Here is a 25265-nt window from a genome sequence, read left to right on the forward strand (position 1 = left end):
AGAGGAACATTAAGTTGTGGATAGTTTCAACCTCAGAAAGCAGCAACTAAATGCCATATGACATATCACAGATTCATGTGGTGGATACACTGTGTGCTGCCTGGTATGGTCAGGTATGTTGTCACAGCATGGTGCTGAGTCAAGAGGGAAGACTAGAGCAGGAACAGCTGTTGGGTGCAGGCTTTACTGAATCCAGAGCTTCTTGCAGCCAAGGGGATTGCACTGAAAGGAATGTCCAAAGCCATGGTTGCAAAATAGCCAGAGAGCGAGTCCAATTTCAAACTGAAGAGTCAAAGCCAAGAAGTTCCATACAGAGGTTCCTAGACCTCATGGCCTCAACTACTATGGTGATCCCCTTTGCCTGATTCTTCATGAGGTCCCTTCAGAAATTGTCCCTCAGTTCCACCAATGTGCAGTCACACACACACACCCTGGAAGAAATTATCTATTCCTAGAATAGTAATTTGTTGCCTGGGGGGGGGGTCATCTTGGGAGAACGTGCTGACAGCTTTTTTCCCCCTCCCCAACATCAGACAAAGAATGAACTGTACACATGCCAGATGTTTATAGGTCACTAGTTTTTTATTTAGACCATACTGCATCATTGTTGTGGGATCCTTGCGCTCTTAAGTTCCCTCCATGATAGCAAAAAACGACTGAGGGGAGAAGTGATTATCCTATACTGTCATATGTCAGTTGTATGAGAAGGAGCTACCTGTGAGGGGGCTGAGATCTCTGAACATTCTAGAGAGCTTTTAGAGGACAGGATCTCTGTGGCACAACCGTGGTTCCTATATACAAGGCCACTTGATGAACAACAGTTACTGGTTAGACCAACTTTGTTTTCTCAGTATAAAGAGGAATATCCTAATGATGTCACACATATTCTATTCATGGCTTGATTGGCTCTTGTATCCCCCCCCCCCATTTATTCTGACAAAAATATAAACTTTGTTTTCTCTGAAATAGAGCGAACATTATGGAGCAGTTGTGGGTGGAACGTAGTGATAATTTGGCCGTTCTGCTTGGATTTCTATATAACCTTGTGGGTACTGTCATTTATGAATGAATTGGGGTTATTTATTCCAGTTGTTGTTCATAGAACATGTCTTGAATGACTGACAGCAAAAGTACTTAAAACATTAAATATATTACAAAATCACTTACATCAGTAATTGAGAACAACCTGGAGGTGATTCAAAGAAAGAGGGAGAGCTAACAGAGAGAAATTCAAAGACATGCCAGTGGTGGTGAAGAAGAGAAAGAAGAGTGCATTGTAGGGCATTGGAAAGAGAGGGGGAGATAGCAAAGAATGGACAGAGACTGCTTCCGCACGAGGGATTTGGCTGGCCTCACTGCCTGATGGGGATCAGGGCTAATTTCTGCTTCCAAACAGAAGCGGGGCGGTCCAAGGCCTGGTGCAACTCAGGCCCTCAGTTGGTCCGTGACAAGGGAAAACAGATAAATCCATGTTTCCTTTTTTGCCTTGGGCTTCAATGGGGCATATGTTGGGCCTGAGCCATGTGTCTGCAGAAAATCTGAGCTGTCCCCAGTTGTGGTATTGCTCCTAGCCTCCCTCCGATCATCACTTCCGTCCCTCGCAACCTTTAAAAAACAAATCCAATCACGTTACAACACGATTCCAAAGTAATAAAATAGCAACTCCCTCATGGAGACACTCTGCATGTGTATGTTTGGGGCGGGGGGGGGGATGGCATGATAATACAGCACTTTTTAAAAATCCACTTGTGTGTGTTGTAATGGTTTTGCATTTACAACACAATCCTGGTAATAAAAAAAAACCAATTTCAGACTTGGAGGGTTTAGGACCAACTCCAAATACCTGCAAATGGCACTGGAAGGCGATTGGGAAGTTCTTGCCATGTCACAATGAGTGATGACCTAAACGAATGCCAGGAAGTTTCCACTTCCTGTCCATTGGCTACCTCGTGCAGTAGTGAAAATCTGGGGCAGGCAGGAGGGTCGCAGGGCAAAGGCTTCCATGCAGTAGTGGGAAGACTCAGGGCAACTAGCCCCAGACCAAAAACTAGGCGGCAGCACAGCTTTGCATCCTCCATACGGTAACAGTCTGGGAGAAAGCACTGAATGAAAATAGTAACAAGAACGCCCCCCTCTCCCAGTAAACATTTAGAAGTTCTCAGAGCTATTTGAGTTTTGCAGCCCCCTGCACTGCTTTGCTATGTGCCATGCAAACATACTTTATTTTATCTGGTTATCTTGTTTCTTTTAGAAAGTACCTGGTCCAGGAACTTACTGGCCTACAAGACAGACTCCAAAACAACCGAGAACAATTGCCAGCCTAGGTCGAGAGCACAGTATCTTCTTCAGCAATATCCATGAGATTTAGAATAGACACTGTTGCCAGTATTCTACTGTCTATGAGCCCTGATTCTGATTTCCTGTATCCCTGGTGTTGTCATACCTCCCTACACAAAGGCAGATCTGCTTCTTTTCATTCGTGTGCTTTGAAATGGGTTATGATGCTCTTGTGTTACGTCACTGCTATTTTGTTTACTCAGCTTCCTAAGTCCTAATTACTGGATCGCTGTTGGTATCATGGATTCTTCATTCCTGTTGTCATTATCCACAGCTCCTTGCATTTATCAACTGTCTTTGCTCTGTTTAGTAAGGAGATAGGAAATAATGCTGCTGTCGTTTGGTAGCAGTTGGATTGGGGTCATGATCCAGTTCAAGGGTACCAGGTTTCATGGTCTTTCATATGAAGTTGATACAATGTCCCTGAATTTGCTCCAAAGAAAATTGAGAACAACACTGGTAAGATACAAGATCTGCATAGGAAACGAAAACAGTTTGCTAAATAATGTGAAAGATCAGCTTTCACATCCCCCCTTCTTATGTAGGACAACGTATTGCTAGTCTTTTCCTGACATATCGTTTTCCATCCTCAATCCAACCCGTCCAGTCAGTCAAAACATTCTCTGTCATGCAAAACCATCTTTTTCAAGAGTAGTGGCACAGAAATCAATAGTGGCTCTACAACAGGTGGTATAAAGATATTAGTGCTGTGCTCGTAGTAGAATTTCAGACCTTTTAATAGACATAGACTGAAAGCAAAAACATTTTATAACTGTTCAAAGGAATTTATTTTGCAGGCCAGGGAGGGACACAGCGGTAGAATGCAGGAAATGTCTAGGCTTTTTAAATTAAAACGATAGTTACTTTAAAAGATGAGCATTTTTCATTTATGGTAATTAAAGACTGTCTATATTGCTATGCAGGTTCATTTACAATGTTATATTTGTGATTGCTGTTTTGCAATCCCTATTATAAGTTTTATTAAATTGATGTGAGATGCTAAAATATATTGGACTGTCAATTCAATTTTATGGGCTTTGTAATGTTAGGTCTGCCTCTAAAGTAGGGGATTTTGAGCTAGTTGTGCCTGTCAGTTGAGAAGGTATAGTGGGCACCACCACAGAATGGCTGCCGTTGTGGTGGCATCTCCTATGGCTGCTATTTCTGAATGTTCCCTGCAGTCCTAAAAGTGTTGCTCTATGGCAGGGATTCCAAACCAGGGGATCCGTGGACCTGGGGGTCTGCAGCAGCTCCAGAGGGGTTCATGTTCATTCACCTCCTGCCTTACTGGACTCGGCCACAAACTAGAGAACCACCTACTTCAATTTGCCCCTCCCGAGCATGAGTTCTCTTGTGATTTCTGTACCTGGGCAGGGGCAGAGCCTGCACACCTACTCCTGCCTTAAACCACCTCCTGAATCTCTCCCCCTCATCCTCCTTGAGCCTGTCTGCTAACACAGGTGATGATGTCACTTCCAGTGAAATGTCCCTTCCAGGAGCATGGAGGATGTGACAGGAAGCCTTGGTCAGCTGACATCACTTTTGGAGCTCCTCAAAGCCTCAACGATTATTTCAGGGACTCCTTCATAGTCAAAATGTTGAAAAAGGCTGCCCTAAGGAGTCTTCTGAAGTACCTTCTGCTCCAAGGAGGTGGAAGAAAGCCAAGAATGTTTTAGGTAAGAGTCCCATTAAAGAAGCAAATGGATGTCAAGGCATACATTGGTGGTCACCAGATGCATCTTGTTGGGAACCATTCCTCTCAAATTTCCAGCTCAGGCGGAAGCTTGGAGGTCATAATAATTTTCCTTAAAATATTTTGAAAAAGGGATACTTTTTTCAAAACTGGGGATCTAAAGAAGGAAAGCTAAAGTATATTATGATAAAGCGTGTTTCTTTAAAAGAATAGAATTAAAACAGATTTATTTCAGTATTTCTACCATATCTTCCTCTCACCATGGACATTCAAAATAGTGTACAGAATTAAGTGCACATAAATTAAGATTTAAATACAAACAATACTCTGTAGACCTCAGTATACCTCCTTAGCAGATGATAAAGTATATGGTGGTTCTGGGCTGGAGCTGGTTCCACAGAAGGCCATCATGGTGAGCAACAGATAAAGGCCTGAGATCCCTTTCAGTCATGCCAAAGGCATTTTTCTGGCCAAGCCCAGGCTCCAGATACCTGCAAAATTGCTTAGGATAAATATTATTTAACTGGCTCATATGTTCTTGGATCCTTAATATTAGTTCCTCCCAAATCTTAAAAACTTCATAGATTAATATGATATATAGTCTATCAATCACAAAGGCTAAGAGTAGTGGAGTTCACACAGAAGTGGCTCTTCTAATGTGATGTTGATTTGTTTAAATCAATGCATGCCTTGAGGTTTTTTGTAATAGTAATGAGAATCACAGAAGCTGGAGAAATCAAAACAGGAAACAAGTCAATACATTGATAGTTTATGCTAAGTAGCAGCAGTGTTAACTAACTTTGGATGAAAGTCCATTTACAAAATTAATCAACTTGTCAGAGTTTTTTTAGGAATACATATAGATAAGGTTTCAAGACCCACTGTGAAGGTGGGGAGGGTTCCTTGTTGCCAGGCCTCACCTCCCAATCACCAATCAGCTGGTCAGCGGTGGGGGATTTACCTGGAAAAAGAATGAGGCCCAATTGACATTGCAGCAACATGTCTACATAACTTATGACATGACCTGGCGTAAGTTATGTAGAAACACTGGAGCGACATTCTGTGGTAGAAGCCAGATTTGCTATACAGTTTTTGCCCAAATATGAGAGTGTTGGCCCAATGTCACTGTGTGATGATGGCACTTCTGATGTGACCTGATGTGGACATGTCACTTCAATGTAAGCTGGGCCTTCCTCCTGTTCCTGGTAAGTCCCTCATCCCCTGCCAGTTGCCAAGAGGGACCTGGCAACCCTACATATAGATATAATAATGAAGTTGAAGGTAGCAATATAGTAGATGATATTTGTTTCTGGTATTTGAGATCATCTTTTCAGGAGAAAAAAGAACAATAGAAGGGTGAGAGTGAGGAAAAACGAAGGAAGCAAAGGTGTGTATCTGACACAACCTAATCTTTTTATTTAAAAAAAAAGGTTTTTGTTTTTCAGTTATAGATTATATGATTTGAATAATTTATAATCTAAAATAGTTTTGGAGGGTAGCCATGTTGAAGGGTAGCCATGTTGCAACAAGATTTTCAGGGTGTAACATTATGAGAGTCAATCAAACATGAGTAGAAATGGATCACTCAGTCCTTTCATCCTAGTCAAAAGGGAGGAGGGTTGTTTTAAAGAATGTTTGGACAGGATGCAGTTATGCATATTGTAATCAGTCTGAATCTAACTATAATCTTTAAACCGCTCCTGCAGAGTGGATTAAATAAAAGGGCAAGGGCTGTCTGGGAGGAGTTAGGGCGGGCCGTGTCCGGGATAAAAACTCCGAGTGTCCAGCCAGGCCCAAGCAGCCAGGCCCGATTGGCTGCTTCCCCCGGCTGGAGACTCACTGTGCAGACTGAACTGGCAGGCCACATGGTGAGTCCTCCGGCCGGGGTCCTCCTCCTCCAGCCATGCTCCTGGGTGTGGGGGCGGGAACCCCACCTGGAGCGGCCGGGAAAAGGCCGCTAATGCTCGCCGCTGGGGGGGGCGCTCCGCCTTCTCCCGGCCGCTGGAGCAACCTCACAAGCAGCCGGGAGAAGGCCCCCCATGCTCCGCCATGGGGGGCCATGGTTCTAGCGCCCGCTGTATTATCACCACAGCGGGCTTTATTTCTAGTCTAAATATAATTGCAAAAGAACAGAAGATCTAGTATCAATGAGCTGTGCCCTTGATCTCCTTTTACACACACTCATAAGTTTCACACTAATCAATTGCTCTCAGAACTCCTTTCTGTACATCTTCTCCCTGTTAACCGAGAACTTCAGTCAGCAAAGAAATCCATCAGGAAGCAGATAACGAACTGATAAGTGAGCTCAAAGTCTCCCAGGATATTTGATCATTATCCAAGGAAAACTTAAGAACAGACCTTTAAAATAAAGGTGCAGTCATTTTGTGCTCCTTATAACTATTGTATTGCCAGTCTACTTAATATCAACTGTGTCCAGAAGGGCTGTTACATTTCATTAACTTGAAAGCAGGCATCAAAGTTCAGCAAGTCACTGTTGATTGAGAACATCAGCACTTCTGTGGTGTTAATGTCAAGTGATAATGCGGGCATGTGCCAGGGGAGGGAGGGCTGAGTTGCTTGTTGGCTCCTTAAAAAGCTGCTGCTGGCCCTTGAGCAGCTTGACAGAATTCTTACGACAAGGTTGCGGAGTGTCAATTAGGGCAGGAGCAGGGCCTCACAAATGGCAGTAGTAAGAAAACCCATGTGATTCTCCCGAAGAATAAAACAGATGTGATACCTGAGATTGGATCGTCTTACCAGTGTTCGTGGCTGTGCGGTGGAGATTCCAGTTTGGAACTGGGTCTGCTGAAAGAGGAGTGAAGTAATGACAGCATGGGGAGGGGGGGGGGATGATGGTTAGCATTGGTGACACTCTGTGGGGTTGGAAGAATTAACCCCATTCTCCCTTGCAAACTATAGCCCTGTTCATTCAACATATCTGTTGGAAAATAACATGTACAGAACATGTATGGGACGGAGTGAAGTGGCATGCAGTCATCGGAACACCAGAATGGAAAGGCATATGCTTCATAAAGCATCATCTTTCCCCATCTGTAACAGCTTTCACTGTTAATATTTGAGCAGAGCCCTCCTGGGTGGAAACTGTCTGGCCTTCACTTCCTGTCTGGCCTTCACTTACATGCATCCTGATTGGCCTGGCCCCGCTGGCACCCACCCCCCAACAAGGGGCAATCTGGCACAATTGTTACTAGTCTGCCCCTGACCTCCGCTGGGAGTGGAGGTCAGTAGGGCTGCCAAAGGGGGGGGGGGGCGGAGGATTGGACAGGCTGTGCCAGCCCTTTTCGCCCCCAGGCTGTCCTGATTGTCACGTCCAACAACTTCACTCACTTTGTCTCAGACGGAGCTGGCTGGTAGTTGGTGAATGTGATCCCTCCTCCCTCCCTTCAGGCATGCTGTGAAGGAGCCTCTGACAGCCCCTGACTGAGGGGAAGGAGGTGTTTCTGAGAGCCATGTGTATTTCTTCTTTTGTATTTCTGCGGACTTCTAATCTGGCAAACTGGGTTCAATTCTGCACTCCCCCACATGCAGCCAGCTGGGTGACCTTGGGCTTGCCATGGTGCTGATAAAACTGCTCTAACTGAGCAGTGATATGAGGGCTCTCTCAGCTCACCCACCCCACAGGGCGTCTGTTGTGGGGAGAGGAAAGGAAGGTGACTGTAAGCCGCTTTGAGCCTCCTTTGGGTAGAGAAAAATGGCATATAAGAACCAACTCTTCTTCTTCTTCTTCTTCTTCTTCTTCTTCTTCTTCTTCTTCTTCTTCTTCTTCTTCTTCTTCATGACTCTGTAGATTTGAGGCCTACTATTGTGCAAGCGAAACTGGATGCTGATGTGGAGGTTCTTTTTCCTCCTGTTTCATCTAGAAGAAGAAGAAGAAGAAGAGTTGGTTCTTATATGCCGCTTTTCCCTACCCGAAGGAGGCTCAAAGCGGCTTACAGTCGCCTTCCCATTCCTCTCCCCACAACAGATACCCTGTGAGGTGGGTGGGGCTGAGAGAGCGCTGATATCACTGCCCGGTCAGAACAGTTTTATCAGTGCCGTGGCGAGCCCAAGGTCACCCAGCTGGTTGCATGTGGAGGAGTGCAGAATCGAACCCGGCATGCCAGATTAGAAGTCCACACTCCTAACCACTACACCAAACTGGATCTACACAACAACTCTGTGCAGTAGGCCTCAAGTGTTTCCACAACCACCTGTGTGGGAGGCCTTAAATGTTTCTTCTCTACAACAGCCCTGTCCAAACCCACACTGGTTCCAAGCCAGTTCTTTGTCAACCATATGGACCAGCAGGGACCAAGGCAGTCTGAAGTACCCTGCAGATCTGGCCCAGAGACAGCAATGCATCAGTGTCCTCTAGTATCATCTTTCAGGTGTGTTGCACAACAATTTGCTGACATCTTAATCAGGAAGCTCTAAACTGAAAGGGTCACTGGAAAAAGCATCGCACCGAATTTAGCTAGCATGCAGACTGCACAGCTAGTGTTGGCCCTTCAGTTGTACTTACTGGCCATACCAATGCAAGCGGTCCAGCACAACTGCTAGATGATGACATGTGTATATGCAGCTTCTCTTCAGCACTCCCCTTTCTTTCCCACTCTACCTCTATGTGTGTTTTTCCTACGTCACAAATTCGAATACTGAGTGAAAGTGCCTTTTATTTTGTGAGTTGTCATTGATCATACTTGTGCTTTTAACTAAAGTAGTAATGCATCGGCTTTGTGTCAATATGTGCCTGCCAAGTGTAGAATTTGCTCCATAGTGTGGCTCTGAGGCAAAAGGTCTGTTTGGCATTCCCAGAGTCTGTGTTTCTAACAGTGGGGCTGGAACAAGAGCTTCACAACCTTGTCTTTTGTTGGTCAAAGGAAGTTGAAAAGATGGCATCAGAAAGTTGTCTATGGCAGAGGCAGGGAGGCAGTCTTGAAGAAGAGAGCCTCGGTTGTCTTGCTGAGGCTGAGAACATGTGACAGTAAATGATTTGCCATACCTGTGGAAGAATTCTCCTCTGCAGTAAAGGAAGCTATGGAGACTAGTACTGTGTACATGAAAACTTGGAAAAGTACAATGAAAAATAAATGAAAGATGGCAATAAATGAAACATCAATACTTTTCTCACAGCTAATCTATAATGGCCTTAATTTTCATGTTGGGAGACTAGAAGGAGATGAGCAGCTTTCTCTTTAATATGGAAAAGAAGCGTGAACAGGACAGTGATCATATGCAAAGAGGGGTAGAGCACCACATTGCTTAAAAGAATAAAATAGTTTTATTCTGGAGAGAAGCAACTTTGTATAGAAAAATTAGAGGAGTGTCCTAGCACAACTAACTGTTGTTCTGCATTCAGTCAGTTGTTGAGGCGAGCAGGAAGGAATGACTCCCAAAGGAGCAGGAAGTCTCCAAATAAGTCAACCAGGACACTGGAGGGGATTATTTGGAGAACATCAGGAAGTTCCTATTGATGCTAAATGTACATCTCCAGTGCTCCCTGCAGGACACTTTTCATATTCTGTTTAATCATGTACACTGCAGATCTTTTTTATTCAACCACCTCTTCTCAAGACGAAGTGTGCAAAGTCCATGAGGTTTCTCTTCTTCTGTAAAGTCTTCTGGAATTCTTCTTAGAAAACCCATCTGCATCCCACTGCTTTCTTGTCTGGAGGCAGGTCTGTGAATGTCCATGTTTGTTTCTCAATTGGAGCTCCAATTTCCTTTTCTGTGGTCTTCTTCCAGTCTCCTGCATGGTTACTGGGCATTCTTTATGACTTCCCAGGTGGGAAATTTTGACACAGCCTCTGATTTGATTAGATATAGACTGTGTTACAGGTCTTTATAGTAATTCCTGGATTAAGGATCTTGTAACCTTTATATCTTGAGGCATATCCTATAAAACAATCCTGCTCAGTTTTCATGCCCATCTTGCTTAAAGCACATTCAACTAGGGCACAAGCAGCCTGAGCAGCTTATATCAATAGGGTCTTCCTGCAAGGCAGCAACTTGGTCATCCCCCCTCTCCATGTTTTGAAGCACTACAGGATAGATGTGGACTTCAGGAGGAAGGCAGCTGTAGAAAGAACAGTGTTACAATCACTATTCTGCCGATCAACCCACTCTCTTTTCCATGAACTTGCTATTCCTCCATGTGGGACTGCACAGAAGTCATGAAGACAAAAACATAGTTGCACTTCCCTGTAACAGATGTTCATTGAATGATATTCTGTGCAGGCACACATCCCTCCTTTTCCCACTGTGGCCTGCTTTGCATTCAGGATTAAACGTTCATGGTGGTGAAAGGAAAGTTGAGGGAAGACTGCTTCACCTCTCCCAGTTACATAGTGGTTTGGATGGGAGAGCTGTCTCTGGAGCAGAGGGCTCTTGGTAGTTAAAAGGCTCTGGGAACTTGCAAAATCCTCTTTGTGGCTTGTCTGCGCATGTACAGTCCCATGTCTGTCTGCACAGAATACCATTTGGTGAACATCAATTAGAAGGAAGTGCAATGATGTTTTAAAGCAGGGGTAGTCAAACTGCGGCCCTCCAGATGTCCATGGACTACAATTCCCAGGAGCCCCTGCCAGCGAATGCTGGCAGGGGCTCCTGGGAATTGTAGTCCATGGACATCTGGAGGGCCGCACTTTGACTACCGAATGCTGGCAGGGGCTCCTGGGAATTGTAGTCCATGGACATCTGGAGGGCTGCAGTTTGACTACCCCTGTTTTAAAGAAACTTTAAAGCCCCAAGAGTTCTGATGAAAAGCTTGCCTGCTAGCGGGCACAGCACCATGGCAGGGAGCAGGAGATTAATAAGAGCCAATGTTTGAGGTAGTAATTGGTACACATGTATTTATTGTTAATTTTGGGTTGCCAGCCATTGTCCAACTGGATGATAAAAGCATGACAGATAAACCGTATTTTTCCTGTACTGCTTTAGGACAAGCAGAAAAGCTTTTGTTGAATGTGTGTCACCTGTGTACACTGCAAGAATGTCAATATTTGGAAACAGAGCACATAGAATCATAGAGTTGGAAGGGTCATCTAGTCCAACCCCCTGTACAATGCAGGAACTCACAGCTACCTGCCTACCTACAGTGACCCCAATTTCATGCCCAAGTGATCCCCCCCCCCCAAATCTCTAGAATCTGGCTTGGCCTGGCCTGGAGGAAATTCACCTACCATTTCCACATTGGTGATCAACAATTCCCTGGGTATGCAAGGAAGGGCCACAAGAGACAAACACTGGCACATCCCTTCATAATGAATACTGAGTATTCATAATGCTCATTCATAACCAGCTTTCCTGCTCTCAAACCTCATGCCCTTTGATAACTGGGGAACTGTGTGATGATGCATTGCTTCTCTGTCCTGTATATACTCTAGGAAATGATGAAGAGTAAAAAAATCGGGGTTCTTTGCTGAGCTTGCCCAGTAATGAGCTTGCTTTGTTGAGCTCGCCCAGCACTTAACCCTTCCAGCCCTTTTGCTTGTGCAGAAACTCAGCTTGGAAGGACACATTTTATGACTGTTGACTCTGGAGGCGTGTTGTTTGAGGAGGAACTGGTGCCCTTGATTAAAGTCTCCTCACTGGAGACAAAGAATGCAAGTCTCAAAGGACTTGGAACTTTTTAGAATGACCTGTGGAAGGAAGAGTCAGAGCCACAAACACAATGAGAATTCTTCTCACTGAACAAAATTGTTGCGGGTTGGTTTAAATGAACCTCTCTTGGCTTCACTGCTCCTTGTTCCCTAGTCTCCTTGTTTGTTCCTTCCTGCCATCTAAAAACTGCTACTCCTGTAGTGTATGTATGAACTTCTCTCCCTTTCTTCACCAGGATGGTTTTCTGGAACATACTAGTTAGAACTGGGTGACTCCAGCTATTGTTAAGTCTATGTTGTTCTGCATATATTGTTCTGCATATGTAAGACATTTTTGAAGACATCCTGCCTGTTGCATCTCTCTGGCCCTAGGGCAGACCATTTATCCACTTCCTCAGCAAGTACACTATACAGAGGAGACAAAGACCACAAAGTATTAGATGTGGGTCTTCTCCTTCATCAAACCTGACTCAGCTCTCTTAGGGCCTGTTCAAACCTGTAAGATGAAGTGTTCCAAGCCTCCATCCGAGGTGGTTTTGATTGGCAATTTGGGGGAGGATTGGAGGAGATGGGAGCAAAAACTTCATCTTTACTTCCCAATATCCAATACAATAAATAAACCAGAAAAACAGATGATGACAGTTCTACTGCACTGCAGTGATGAAAAAGCCTTGGAAATGTACAATGATATGCAGAATGTATTTGCAGATCCAGCCAGGAAATCTCTGGATGCAGACCTAATTGTCCTTAAAAATTACTGTGAGCCCAGAAAAAATCCTGTTTGAGTTGTCTAAGTTCAATGAAGTAGATGGCATTGATACAGCATGCTAACCTCTGAAGGATCAGATTCATGTTGAAAATGGCTTGTTAATGATTGGCCTGAAAATAGTCATACCCCAAGGACATGACATGTTGAAGTTCCTGCACTCACCACATAAAGGGATCCAGTGTACTAAAGCATGGGCTCCACCTCTCATATATTGACCCAGCATTAATTCCTATATCGAACAATGGGTTGCCAAGGTACCACTAAAGAGCTCTCACAGTACCATTTGGTATCACGGTACTGCGATTGGAAAATGCTGTTTTAAATAGCTCTTCAAATTTTTGGGATTATTTTCTAGGCAGGACAAACAAATTATCCTGGGCCTGCCTCAGCCAGCAATGCTGCAAATCTTCAAGTATTTAAAAGGCTGCCATATAGAGTATGGACCAGAGTTGTTCTCTCTTGCCCCGGAGGGACAGACCAGAACCAGCGGGATGAAATTAATTCAAAAGAAATTCCATCTCAACATCCGGAAGAAGTTCCTGACAGTTAGAGCGGTTCCTCAGTGGAACAGGCTTCCTCGGGAGGTGGTGGGTTCTCCATCCTTGGAAATTTTTAAACAGAAGATAGATAGGCATCTGATGGAGAGGCTGATTCTGTGAAGGCTCAAGGGGGTGCCAGGTTACAGTGGATGAGTAATACGGTTGTGGGTATCCTCCATGGTGCAGGGGGTTGGACTAGATGACCCAGGAGGTCCCTTCCAACTCTATGATTCTATGATTCTATGAAATTTAGTTACTGCCTTGCACATTGTGATGCATAATGCCTCCCTATCTATCTGATCTTGAATTATCAATAGCTGGCAAGAGGCATGGTGCAGAATGTCTAATGGGTTATGTGAGGATGGTAAAAAAGCGTTCTATCTCAGCAGTTCTGATGCTTTTGAAAAACTCTCTTTGTTTTGGTAGCCTTACAATCCATCTGAAACACTACAAACTCATAACTGGAACTAACATGGATGATGAAGAGCTGTTTTTGAACCCTGCTTTTCCCTGCCCACAGGTGTCTCAAAGTGGCTTATAAATGCCTACCCCTCCACTCTTCACAATAGACACATTGTGAGGTAGGTGAGCCTGAGAGAGCTCTGAGAGAACTATGAATGGCACAGGTTCTTGAGGGCTATTTTTCAAAGGGTATTTGGAGTCAACTGAACAAAACTGAAACAATGTGCTGTCAAGGGAGTGCTGTTGAGATGGATTTAAGGCTGTTTTCTGTGCTTTTTGTATTTATAATATTTTAATATATTTGAACAGCATGGTTTATACCTACATCTTGAAGTTGCCTTGAGCCATTGTTTGATCATGAGAAAGGCAAGGTACAGATATCGTAATCCATAACATAAATCATAGTATTATATGCAAGTGATTGGTTCATCAGAACATCACTGTTGGCCAGCCCTGTACTTTTTAGATCTTTCCTCAGAGATGCCGGCCTATAGCTTTCTCTTTTGTAGGTACATTCTCTTGAGTGCTTGGGTGAAGCACCAACTTTTGTTTTCCTGGCTTCTATGATTATCAGCATATTATCAGAGCTAGGTTGGTGTAGTGGTTAGGAGTGTAGACTTCTAATCTGGTGAGTTGGGTTTGATTCCCCACTCCCACACATGCAGCTAGCTGGGTGACCTTGGGCTCGCCACAGCACTAATAAAGCTGTTCTGACTGAGCAGTGATATCAGGGCTCTCTCAGCCTCACCTCCCTTACAGGGTGTCTGTTGTGGGGAGAGGAAAGGGAAGGCAAAAGGAAGGTAAGCTGCTTTGAGACTCCTTCTGGTAGAGAAAAGTGGCATATAAGTACAAATTCCTCCTCTTCCTCCTCCTCTTCCTCCTCCTCCTCCTCCTCTTCTTCTTCTTGTTATTATTATTATGCTTAGGTGTGTGATTAATTTCTTCTTGGATGCTTGCATAGAAGTTTTCAATTTCTTCCTCATCATAATCTGTAGTTGACATAATTTTGAATGATGGTTATATTGATAGGCTTTCTATTAAATCTGATTGATATCAGTCAGTCAGTCTTTGCATTATAGTCCCTGACTGCCTGGGTTACATCATACCACACTGTTAGACAGCTTGGTGTAGTGGTTAAGAGTGGTGGCCTCTAATCTGGAGAACCATGTTTGATTCCCCATTTCCACATGCAGCCAGCTGGGTGACCATGGGCTAGTCACAATCCGGTTAGAGCTGTTCTCACAGAGCAGTTCTGTCAGAGCTCTCTCAGCCTCACCTACCTCACAGGGTGCCTCTTGTGGGGAGAGAAAGGGAGGGTGATTGTAAGCCACATTGGGACTCTTTCAGGTAGTGAAAAGCAGAGTATAATACCAGCACTTCTTCTTCTATAGTCACTCTGTTTCTTCTGTGTTTCTAATTCCCTTAGTAAAACACTTTAAAATTTTCTGACTGAAAAATATCCCAAAGCAGTTTGCTTTAATCTGCTCCCTCCCAGGATTGCAATGTTTAACTATCCCATCCCTCATTGTATGATTTTGAGCTTACCTTGATTCATACTTCTCATGTTCCTATTGCTATTGCTGTTCCTCCACAAGTGCACCTGGCGGTAAACTGGTGGCCAAACACTGGGCAGTGGGAGACACAGCTGCATGGCCTCAGTATTGGGAAAGGGAAACTGGGAGCTCCGACCCTCTAGGCTGAATATTTGTCTTTCTCCTGTAGTCTAGAACAGACAGGAAGATCTCCTGCAAGAGAAGAGGGGGGGGGGAGGCAGGGAGAGGGAGGTAGATCAGCTTGGCATCTCTCACCCATCCCTGCTGTTTGTTTCTTTGGTATTGTTTCATTTTGTTTTGTTTTCTAAGCCACTTTAGACCCCATTGGGGAGAAAGGTGGGATTCAAATGAATAGATGAACAAATAAATGAATGTTTGATCATGTGAGCCACAGAGGTTGTCTACATTATGTATTTATGTAGAGGGATCTGCAGGTACTGAGATGCCCCATATGAAGCAAATAGGTCTCAAATGCATGCAAAGAGTCCCTGCCCATACATTGATCCACAGTCAGTTCAAAACAAGAGGCATATGAGAGAGAAAGAGATGTGTTTGTGTACCCAGACAACATGAATACGTCTTTTCTCCCCTCCCTCTAGTGAGTTGGTGTGGTTTTCCTCTAAGGACTGAGCTGCATCTGACTGAATGTTGCTGTATTGCTGTTTGATTTCCCATTAGTTACGAAGTGTGGGGGCTTCTTTCCTCCGCTCTTGGCATTCTAAAGTGGCACTCCTGTGGGCTTTTCTTCTCTTTTTGTGTAGGTATTATGGCGAGGATTGTTGTAGCAAACAGTTCTATTTTCAGAGCGTGAAAACATCAAGATATGAAGCGGCTATTGTAAACGATGTGAAGTAGGCTTGCCATCAAATATAATAGCTTGTAAGAACGGGGAATAATTCTTTGGACTCTTTAGCTACTGCTTACACCTACAAGCTTCTTCACGGTTTGTAGATGGGGAGGAACACAAAAGACAAAAAAAGCAAAAGACCAAAGATGTTCAAATCCAGCGAGTAGAATACTTAAGGACAAGACAGTCAAGTATTCCTGGACCAGTGCTGGACCATCAGCGATGGAGAGGAGGGCTAGCTCCCACGGGAATTCCAATAGCATGAATCTCCAGTAACATCTTTCCACAAGCTATGCAGACCATTATATCCATGAAAATTCTTTTCCAAAGACAGGACAGAAACTAGTTTCCTTCCAGTTTATTGCTGCATTTTTAGAAAGGTGTTCAAGAAAGGCATACATATGGGGAAACCCCACCCCCAAACCCCTAACCAATGGTGTTTCTAAAATTACCTTCTGTCAAATAAGCATCCTTTATGGCGGCATGCTTATTTGGAAGAAGGTACATTTTAGGCATACTGTTGATAAGGGTTCCCAACAGCCTGAGAGAAGAAAACGTCCTTTCCCTTTAATAGAAGCTCACCAGGTAATAGGATACATCTCCATGACAAGGAAAACTTCAGTTGCCCATTTCAAAACATTACACCTCTATTAAAAGGAGTAGGACATATTTTTCTCCAGGTTGTTGGCAACCCTAAATTGAAGATCAAACTTGATAAGATCCTCTGCTGAAGCCCTGCTCTCTGCACCCCCCACCTGCAGAGGTGAGGCAGGTGGCAACCAGAGGCAGGGCTTTTAAAGTAGTGGCACCTCACCTTTGGAATACTGTCCTCCCCAAGGCTTGCCTGGTACCTTCGTTCCTTTTCAACCAGGGTTTTAACTAAGGAGTTTCATCTCTTTTAGTTGATCTGCTTCCTGACCAAGGACTGTTTTACCAATTTCATTTTAGTCTGATGGATGTTTTATGCTGTTTTTATACCCTGGCTTGTTTTTAGTGGCTTTGATTTGGCATTAGTGGCTTTATTTTGTTTTTAATGGGTAGGTTTTAATGGTTTTGTTGTATTGTCTAAGTTGTAAGCCACCTTGAGCAGGTTTCTGGAGAGGACAGCACATACATTCTCCAAACAAACAAGATCCATGATTATGATTTCTTGCTTTACCAAATAAATTAGCAAGCCAAGATAAACTAGCCCCTTATCTGTAATTAGCACTGTAGTATGGGTTTCATGATTAGCTCAAAGCTCATTGGGTGGCTTTTGGCAAACCACTGTTTCTCAGCCTAACTTACAATACAGGGTTGCTGTGAGATTTCACTCTCCTTATGTTTATATCATCCCATCAGCAGCACACATCCCCCCCCTTCCCAAAGCCACATGATGATTTCCTCTCTTTTGAAAAGGTGAACAGATTTTAACATTGGTAAAGTGGAACACCATTGACCCGGGGGGGGGGTCTTGATTAAAAATTTGGTCTATATGGAGCAACAAAAAGTTTCATAGACTGCATAGAATGCAGAAATAGTATCATAGTATATATTTTTAAATTTCAACACAAGTACAATTTGCCAGGTACCCCCAGATGTCCCTCCAAAAATGGGACAACCTGGTCACCTTACTTCTTTTCCATGTATGGCTCTTTCATCTCCCATCCCTGGTCCTCAGCCCCTTTGTCTTCCCATGCAGTGCAGATTATTTCTTATTTCCAGATCTTGAGTATGATTTTCCACCCAAACCAACTGATTTTCTGCTTCTCTCTGAACCAGGTACACTGATTTTCAGTATTGTATGATTAGTTTATACTCTCATCTATTAGGATGTTCATTAACATTCTATAGCATCAGAGCAGCTCAGCCAATGGCTGGACACAGAAACTCATAGCTAACACTTAAAAAAAATCGTATTAATTGAAAGGCAATCTTAACCCTCATGTTAGCCCCGAATTAATGGCTTTAGTACTACAATTATGCAGTATCCTGATAATCTAAAGAGAGGATTAACTAGACATGAACTCAGCAACCCTGGGCAGACCTTTCTGTGTGTTCTATTAGAGGTAGCGTTGAGTAGGGATATGGAAAAGGTGATTTCCGCAATATATACTCCTAATTAATTTTCCTACCCCTACATCACCCATTGCATTGCAAGCTGCCTAGAATAACAGCTGCCACCCCTACCATGTAACTGAGAAGGACCTGTGACACTATTGTATCTGGTTTCTTATCCCTTACTGAGAGGATCCAAGTATCCACTGTGCAGACGTATCCATCAAATATGAATGAGACAGATAGAGTGGCTGTTTACACATCTGAAATCTATTTTGGTTACACTGAAAATACACACAAGGCAAGGGGGGCTGGTTCAACGTGGTGGCACACAGAGAACAACGCAAAGGGAGTTTTTCATTGTTGTTTTAATGAGATGTGAGCATTGGTTGGGTTGACACTTTGGTTCTACGTACTGCAATTACGTAAATGCAATTACGTACTTGCTGAATGCACAAATGCCTTATTTCACACAAAAAGGTGTGTACATATGTGTACAAGAGCATGACAGAATAATAATAAATGTATTGTTTCATTTATAACCTGCCACTCCCACCAGACAGCGGGTAATGGTCCTAAAACCCTACAATAAAATGGGTATTAATAAAATATAATGTGTGTATAAATATAATGGGTGTAAATAAAATATAATGTGGCATAATTACTAGCTGCTCAAAAGCTGTTATAGTGAATTTACCTCAGCCCAACAAGAGAGAGATGTGTGTGGGTGTGTGGAGCTCCCTGGGTAACCCCTGGACCTTTTCACAAAGCTTTCCTCACAGTTTTGAAAATCAAATAAGCATATGAAGATTCCTTATTTGAACCCAAACATTTGGTCCATCCACTCTGGTTCACAGCAGTACTCTAGGGTAGAAAGACCAGGACTCTTGCTTCAGCCTCCCTCTTAATTGCCAGAAACCCGGAAATACTCACATTGTGCTTATGGTTCAACATCACTTTCAGTAAACATCTGGTTTTACCAGAGAGTTTTGTCCAACTCCTAGAGAAGGGGTGGCCAAACTGTGACTCTCCAGATGTCTATGGACTTCAGTGCCCAAGAACACATGGTAATTGTACTCTAAAGACATCTGGAGAGCCACAGTTTGGCCACCCCTGTCCTAGAGCATCACCTTGGCATCATATCTGCAAAGTGACATCATTACCAGATATTCACTGGAACTGACATTGCACTGTTGGTGTGATATTATTCTTTCCATATCTACGTCCTCCCTCTCGTGCTGGCAGCTAGCCAATGACTGGCTACCCTAGTATAGATGCACAGGCAGGAAAAAAAATCCCTTTTCAGCCCTGAGATCCTTCGACTGGAGTTTATTTAAACCTGTTTTCACCCCCGCTTTTCTCTTGCAAGGCAGGACCTAAGGCAGCTTCTAAGAACTCTAAACAGTAAACTGCGCTGAAAATCACCATGACATAGATCAAGTGGGACAGGTTGCAGTCCTTCCCACCAGACTAAAGTTCTTTCAGTGCCCCAGGCACAGAAAAGAGCAGGGCTGAGCAGCTGGTTCCTTTCAGCTGTGGCTGGAACCCTCTGTCCTCTGGCAACATGGATTGCAGGCAGAACATCTGGGGAGAAGGGATGACTAGGCTCTCCCCAGCCTGCTGATTTCCCATAGGAACTGTTATGACATCCTGATATTTTGCATAGCCTCAGTCCTGGCAGCCAATGACAGAGCAGGGTCAGGAAGCTGCGACATTTCGGGTAGGAAATCACAAAATATCATGATGTCAGGCTTCAGGAGTAAGCATTGTTATCATCTGCAGAAGAGGAAGTACCATATAATATCAATACATAGAAGGGGAATCGTCTTCTAACACCACTCTTACAAGCTCTTGGGTCTCCCAAGAATATTAACACCTCAGTTTGGGAACAATTTCTATTAAAATTATCCTTTTACAAAAATGGTGAATATGCATTTAGGCTTTCTGTTTACATAACTGTACGACACTACATAATATGTGTCAAACAAAAGTTCCTAGCCGCTGAAGCAAAACAAACAGAGCCACACGGACTGAGTTGATTACTGCCTACCCTGCACAGAATCCAGTGGGAGAGGAAGCTGCTAAATGCTGAAGAAAAATAATTGCTGTCATGCTCAAGGGGGATTTACTTCGTAAATGTTCCTGTTGTTAAAGGCAGACGCAGTGTTAAAAACTGAAGTGCTGGTGTGTAGCTAGACATTTCAGCAGAGATTATGTACTCAGCATCGAGAGAGAGGAACGTCAGGAAATGTTTACCAAAGTGCCATTTTGGAAGAGGCAAATGGTCGTACATAACAACAGGAAGTCCTGATGTGGATGCAGATTCCTTCTGACAGAAAGAAGCTAGTGATGTTATCACATTCGGGAACCCCCAAGAGCAGCATACATTGGGATCAGAGCAAAACATGTGCTGCAGGAGATGCCATAATTTAAAATGACTGAAGAAAGACACATAGAATCATAGAACCATAGATTTGGATGGTATCTGCAGGGTCATCTAGTCCAAAACCCTGCAGAATGCAGGGAACTCACAACTACCTACCCACCAAAAGTGACCTCAATTCCATGTCCACATGATGCCTTCCCACAAAACCTGAATTCTTGGCCAGTCTGACCTGAAAGAAATTTGCCTCTGAACCCCAATGTGGTGATTGGCATTTCCCTGGGCATGAAAGAAAGGGCCATAAGAGCAAAACATGGACACAATGCTTTCCCTCCACAATCTGCCTAAGTTCACAGAATCAGCACATAAGTTCAAATGATGTACATGTAAACTAACTGCAAATGAATGTAGGTGCTCAGGTTGAACAAAAGGGCACATTGCAGAAACTGTTTGGGAACCACAGTTCTGTAACGAACCCTTTAAAAGAATGAATGATTCCCATCAGATCTATTCTTTGTCTCTCCTACCAACACGATGTGAAGTAATCAGCAGATAATCCTTTGAGGCACAGGCTGGGTATGACAGTTAACAAAACACATGACTTGCTGAATAGTAACCAAGTAATTGAAAATGTAATTTTAAAAAAAGGCCCCCTGTGGAACACCTGGATAAACCTACCCATCCGTCACCATCTTGTCTCATTTTAATAAAATAATCAGTTAAAGGACATACCTTCCATTCTGGAACAACAACAAAAAAAGAAGCTGGGCGAAGGGATTGTTGACTGTAAATAATCCTTACTCTCAATTGAAAAACTGCCTGGAAGCATAATTATTAACAGACCACAGAGACAAAAACAGTCAAGAAGGAATGATGGGAGATGTAAGTCAGCGACTTGCATGCAGTGACAGAAATCGTGCTCATTCAGAAGTCTAGATTGAGTTGCAAGATATTTATGGAATAGGATGCACTAGAATTTGAAGCATGTTGTATGATTCGATTTTCATTGATCTGGCAACAGCTTTAATGATTGCCAAAGACAAAGCATATAGGCACGTGCCGGCATGATCTCAAGGCAACAACTGGAGCGTACAAAGCAGATGCCTCTAAGAGCAACTTCAAGCTTCTGTCAAGGGTGCAGAGTTGCTTCTATGGTTTTGCCCTGGGAATCTCCCTTGCTGTTGGTCTTTTTTTCTTTTTTGGTGTGTATGTGTGTGTGTGGGGGGGGGATGGGGGTGTTTATAGATATTGCAAATAGTAATTAGAATTAGAATTAGGGGTGCCATTTCAAATTTCAATAGGGGTAAGAATGTGGCAGCTCACATCTAGTTTCAAAGGTCTACCCTTTGATATATCTGATGAAAATTGTTCACAAACAATATACCAGTCATTTGTAAAGATAATTTAGAATAATTTTTCAATGGAAGCATTCCAAAGAATAATTGCATATGGCCTGAAATGGGGAACGAAGGACCAGGCCTCCCCTTTTTGTTTTAGAATTCTGTTAGTACTGAATAACTTTGGAAATTGTGGTAGTCGGAGCTTCCAGACAGGGTGGCCATCTCCAGTTTGGGAATTTTTTGGGAGATTTGAGGTGGTCCTTGGGGAGGGCAGACTTTGGGGACAGGATGGAGTTCAGCAGTTGTGATGCCATTTCCTCCAAAGGGATCCCTGTAGTTTGGCAATTAGCTACAATTCTAGGAGAACTCCTGTCCCCATCTGGACCTTGGCAACTTTTGTTTCTGAAACTGTAGCTGTTTTGAACGATCACGGGGCTGTTCTTGTTCACTGTTGAGTTTCATGTCAACGCTGTCATCAAGCCGAATCACTTCTTGTGCCTCAGCTTTGTAACCTCATTGGCACAATTTCCTCTGTGCATGTGTGCATGTGATTTTCATTTTGGCTCCCACATACTAACACAGCTACTCCAAGGGAATTTCTCAGATTTGCAACATTTTAACTCAAGGCTACGAAGACGAGGAAGAGTTGGCTCTTATATGCCGCTGAGATAGAAGGTAGAAGAAAGGAGAGGGGAGAGTGATGAACATCAGCTCAGACAACTGAGAGCATGTGGAGAGAGCTACTGGAGAGAGTTGCTGCTGACCAGGTGAGGCTATTGTTCTGCCTGGGTGAGGTGATTGCTGGGTAATTGTTGGGAGGCTTAAAAAGGGCTACTCCTCACCAGAGGCAGAGCTCAGACAACTGAGAGCACGTGGAGAGAGCTACTGGGGAGAGTTGCTGCTGACCAGGTGAGGCTATTGTTCTGCCTGGGTGAGGTGATTGCTGGGTAATTGTTGGGAGGATTAAAAAGGGCTACTCCTCACCAGAGGCGCGAGCCTTTGGCGCGAGACAAAGGGCTCTTGGCCGAGCAATTAGAATCAGTAGATTATATCATCAGTAGATTATATTTCCCTAGTACTTCCACTGCCTAGACATTACAATGGACCTCCAGAACACTCATCCCATCATCTGCAGTGAGTGTGACATGATTGCCTTCCTCCCAGAAGACAAGATGGACTACAGCTGCCCCAAGTGTAAGCTGGTAAGACTTTTGGAGGAAAAGATTAGGGCACTAGAAAACAGAATTATTACTCTGACCCAAAGTAAAAAAGGGGAGGAGTTCGTAGTCCAGAGCTCTGCAACATGGAATAAAGAGAATATAACCAGTCCTGAAGAGGACAAGGAGATTGACCACAATAGGGAGCCTCTGCAGGCAGTTCGGAAAAAGACTGAACGGCGAAGGGCGAGACAGTTCTCGGGGCCTTTGGAGCTCCAGAATAGATTTCAGGCCCTTGCAGAGGAGGTGCAAGGGTCAACAAGGGAAGAGGTCCCAAAACAAACTCTAAGACAAAGGGAAGAGGCCACGGGGACAGAAGGAAATGGAGTTGAGAAGAAAAAAAAAAGGAGAGTACTGGTAATTGGAGACTCCCTGCTAAGAGGAATGGATCGCCATGTGGCTGGGCCCGACCCCCTAACCCGAGAGGTGTGTTGCTTGCCAGGGGCGAAAATTAAAGATGTTTCAGAAAGGCTGCCCAAACTCCTCAAATCTACGGATCGCTACCCATTTGTGATGGTCCATGTGGGAACGAATGACATGTCCCTGAATACCATCGCTCCTATTAAAAAAGACTATCAAGATCTGGGGAGGAAGCTCAAGCAAATGGGGGCACAAGTGGTATTCTCTTCAATCTTGCCTGTCAAGGGAAGAGGAATGCGTCGGGAGAGGAAGATAATGGAGGTGAATCACTGGCTGCGTAGTTGGTGCCGGCAGGAGAGATTTGGTTTCTGGGACCATGGGATAGGCTTTCTTGAGGAAGGCCTACTAGCACCTGATGGACTGCACTTATCGAAACTGGGGAAGAATGTGTTTGGCAGGAACCTGGGGAGATTCATCAGGAGAGCTTTAAACTAAAGCCACTAGGGGAAGGAGACGATCAACATAGGGAGTGTATGGAAGGAAAACGATCGGAGGCAGCCCAACCGGCAAGGCCAGCTCATAGGGAACCAAAAGTAAAAGGATTCAGATGTCTTTATACTAACGCCCGAAGCATGGGCAATAAAAAGGAAGAGCTGGAACTTCTCATGCTGATGGAAAAGTATGATCTAGTAGGCATCACAGAAACTTGGTGGAATGATTCTCATGACTGGAATGTAATGGTGGATGGATATGAACTGTTCAGAAAAAACAGAATAGATCGAAGAGGTGGAGGAGTGGCACTGTATGTGAGGAAAGGGCTTACCTGTCAGGAAATTCTAGTGACGGAGAGCATATCTACAGTGGAAAGCATCTGGGTGAAAATAAGCGAGGGGAAAACAAACAGTGTGGTGGTTGGTGTCTGCTACCGACCGCCTGACCAACGAGAGGATGTGGATGCTGCACTTTGTGAGCAGCTTGAGAAAATATCCAAACGGCAGGACCTTGTCATCATGGGTGACTTCAATTTCCCAGATGTGTGCTGGGAAACAAACTCTGCGAAGCGTCCTCAGTCATGCAAGTTTCTGACCTGCCTGGCTGACAATTTCATTTATCAAATGGTAGATGAACCCACAAGAGGTTCAGCCATACTGGACTTAATACTGACCAACAGGCAAGAGTTGGTGGATGAGGTGAAGGAGGTGGGGACCCTAGGGGGAAGTGACCATGTCCTCATAGAATTCCTTTTGAGATGGGGAGCCAAGGAAGCTTGTAGCCAGACGTGGATGTTGGATTTTCGTAGGGCAAACTTTAATAAACTCAGAGACATGATGAGTGTCATACCATGGACGAGAATGCTGGAAGGGAAGGGAGCATGTGAAGGGTGGGCGCTACTCAAACAAGAGCTATTGCATGCTCAATCAATGACTATTCCAGAAATACGAAAACACTGCAGGAGCTCTAAGAAGCCTATTTGGATGAACAGAGAACTTCAAGAGGAAATAAGAAAGAAAAGGAAAATGTTCAGGAAATGGAGGGAAGGACAGAGCTCTAAAGAAGAGTACCTACAGGTTACTAGGCACTGTAGATCAATCATCAGAAAGGCCAAAGCTGAGAGTGAGCTAAGATTGGCCAGGGAAGCCCACTGTAATAAGAAAAGATTTTTCAGTTACGTGAGGTGCAAACGTAAAGTAAAGGAGGCAATAGGCCCGCTGTTGGGTGCGGATGGACAAACTCTAACGGGAGATGCAGAGAAAGCAGAAAGGCTTAGTGCCTATTTTACATCTGTTTTTTCCCACAGGTCAAAGTGTTTAGGCACGTCTAGAGATGGCTGTAGCCAAAGGACAGTGTCTGGGTGGCAGGTTAACATGGATAGAGAGGTTGTCGAGAGGCATTTAGCTGCACTGGATGAGTTCAAATCCCCTGGTCCAGATGAAATGCACCCAAGAGTACTCAAAGAACTTTCCAGAGAACTTGCACAGCCCTTGTCCATCATCTTCGGAACCTCTTTAAGGACTGGAGATGTCCCGGAGGACTGGAAAAGAGCAAACGTTATTCCGATCTTCAAAAAAGGGAGGAAGGATGACCCAGGAAACTACAGACCAGTGAGTCTGACCTCTGTTGTGGGGA

General features: G+C 44.0%; 1 protein-coding gene across 3 annotated transcripts in view; it reads left to right on the top strand.

The window, feature by feature from the left end:
- The window catches only part of STPG4 (sperm-tail PG-rich repeat containing 4), a 41401-nt gene extending 39003 nt beyond the window's left edge, over positions 1-2398 (top strand). For all 3 annotated transcript variants that reach the window (XR_013230952.1, XM_077336927.1, XM_077336935.1), the window contains one exon: positions 2252-2398. Coding sequence is in view for 2 of the 3 variants with exons in the window: in XM_077336927.1 (XP_077193042.1) it covers positions 2252-2368 (117 nt within the window). In the remaining variant the exon portion in view is untranslated. The remainder of the gene's footprint in view (positions 1-2251) is intronic.
- The last annotated feature ends 22867 nt before the right edge of the window (positions 2399-25265 follow it).

Source organism: Paroedura picta, chromosome 1 (genome assembly GCF_049243985.1).
Source record: "Paroedura picta isolate Pp20150507F chromosome 1, Ppicta_v3.0, whole genome shotgun sequence".
Lineage (NCBI taxonomy): Eukaryota > Metazoa > Chordata > Lepidosauria > Squamata > Gekkonidae > Paroedura > Paroedura picta.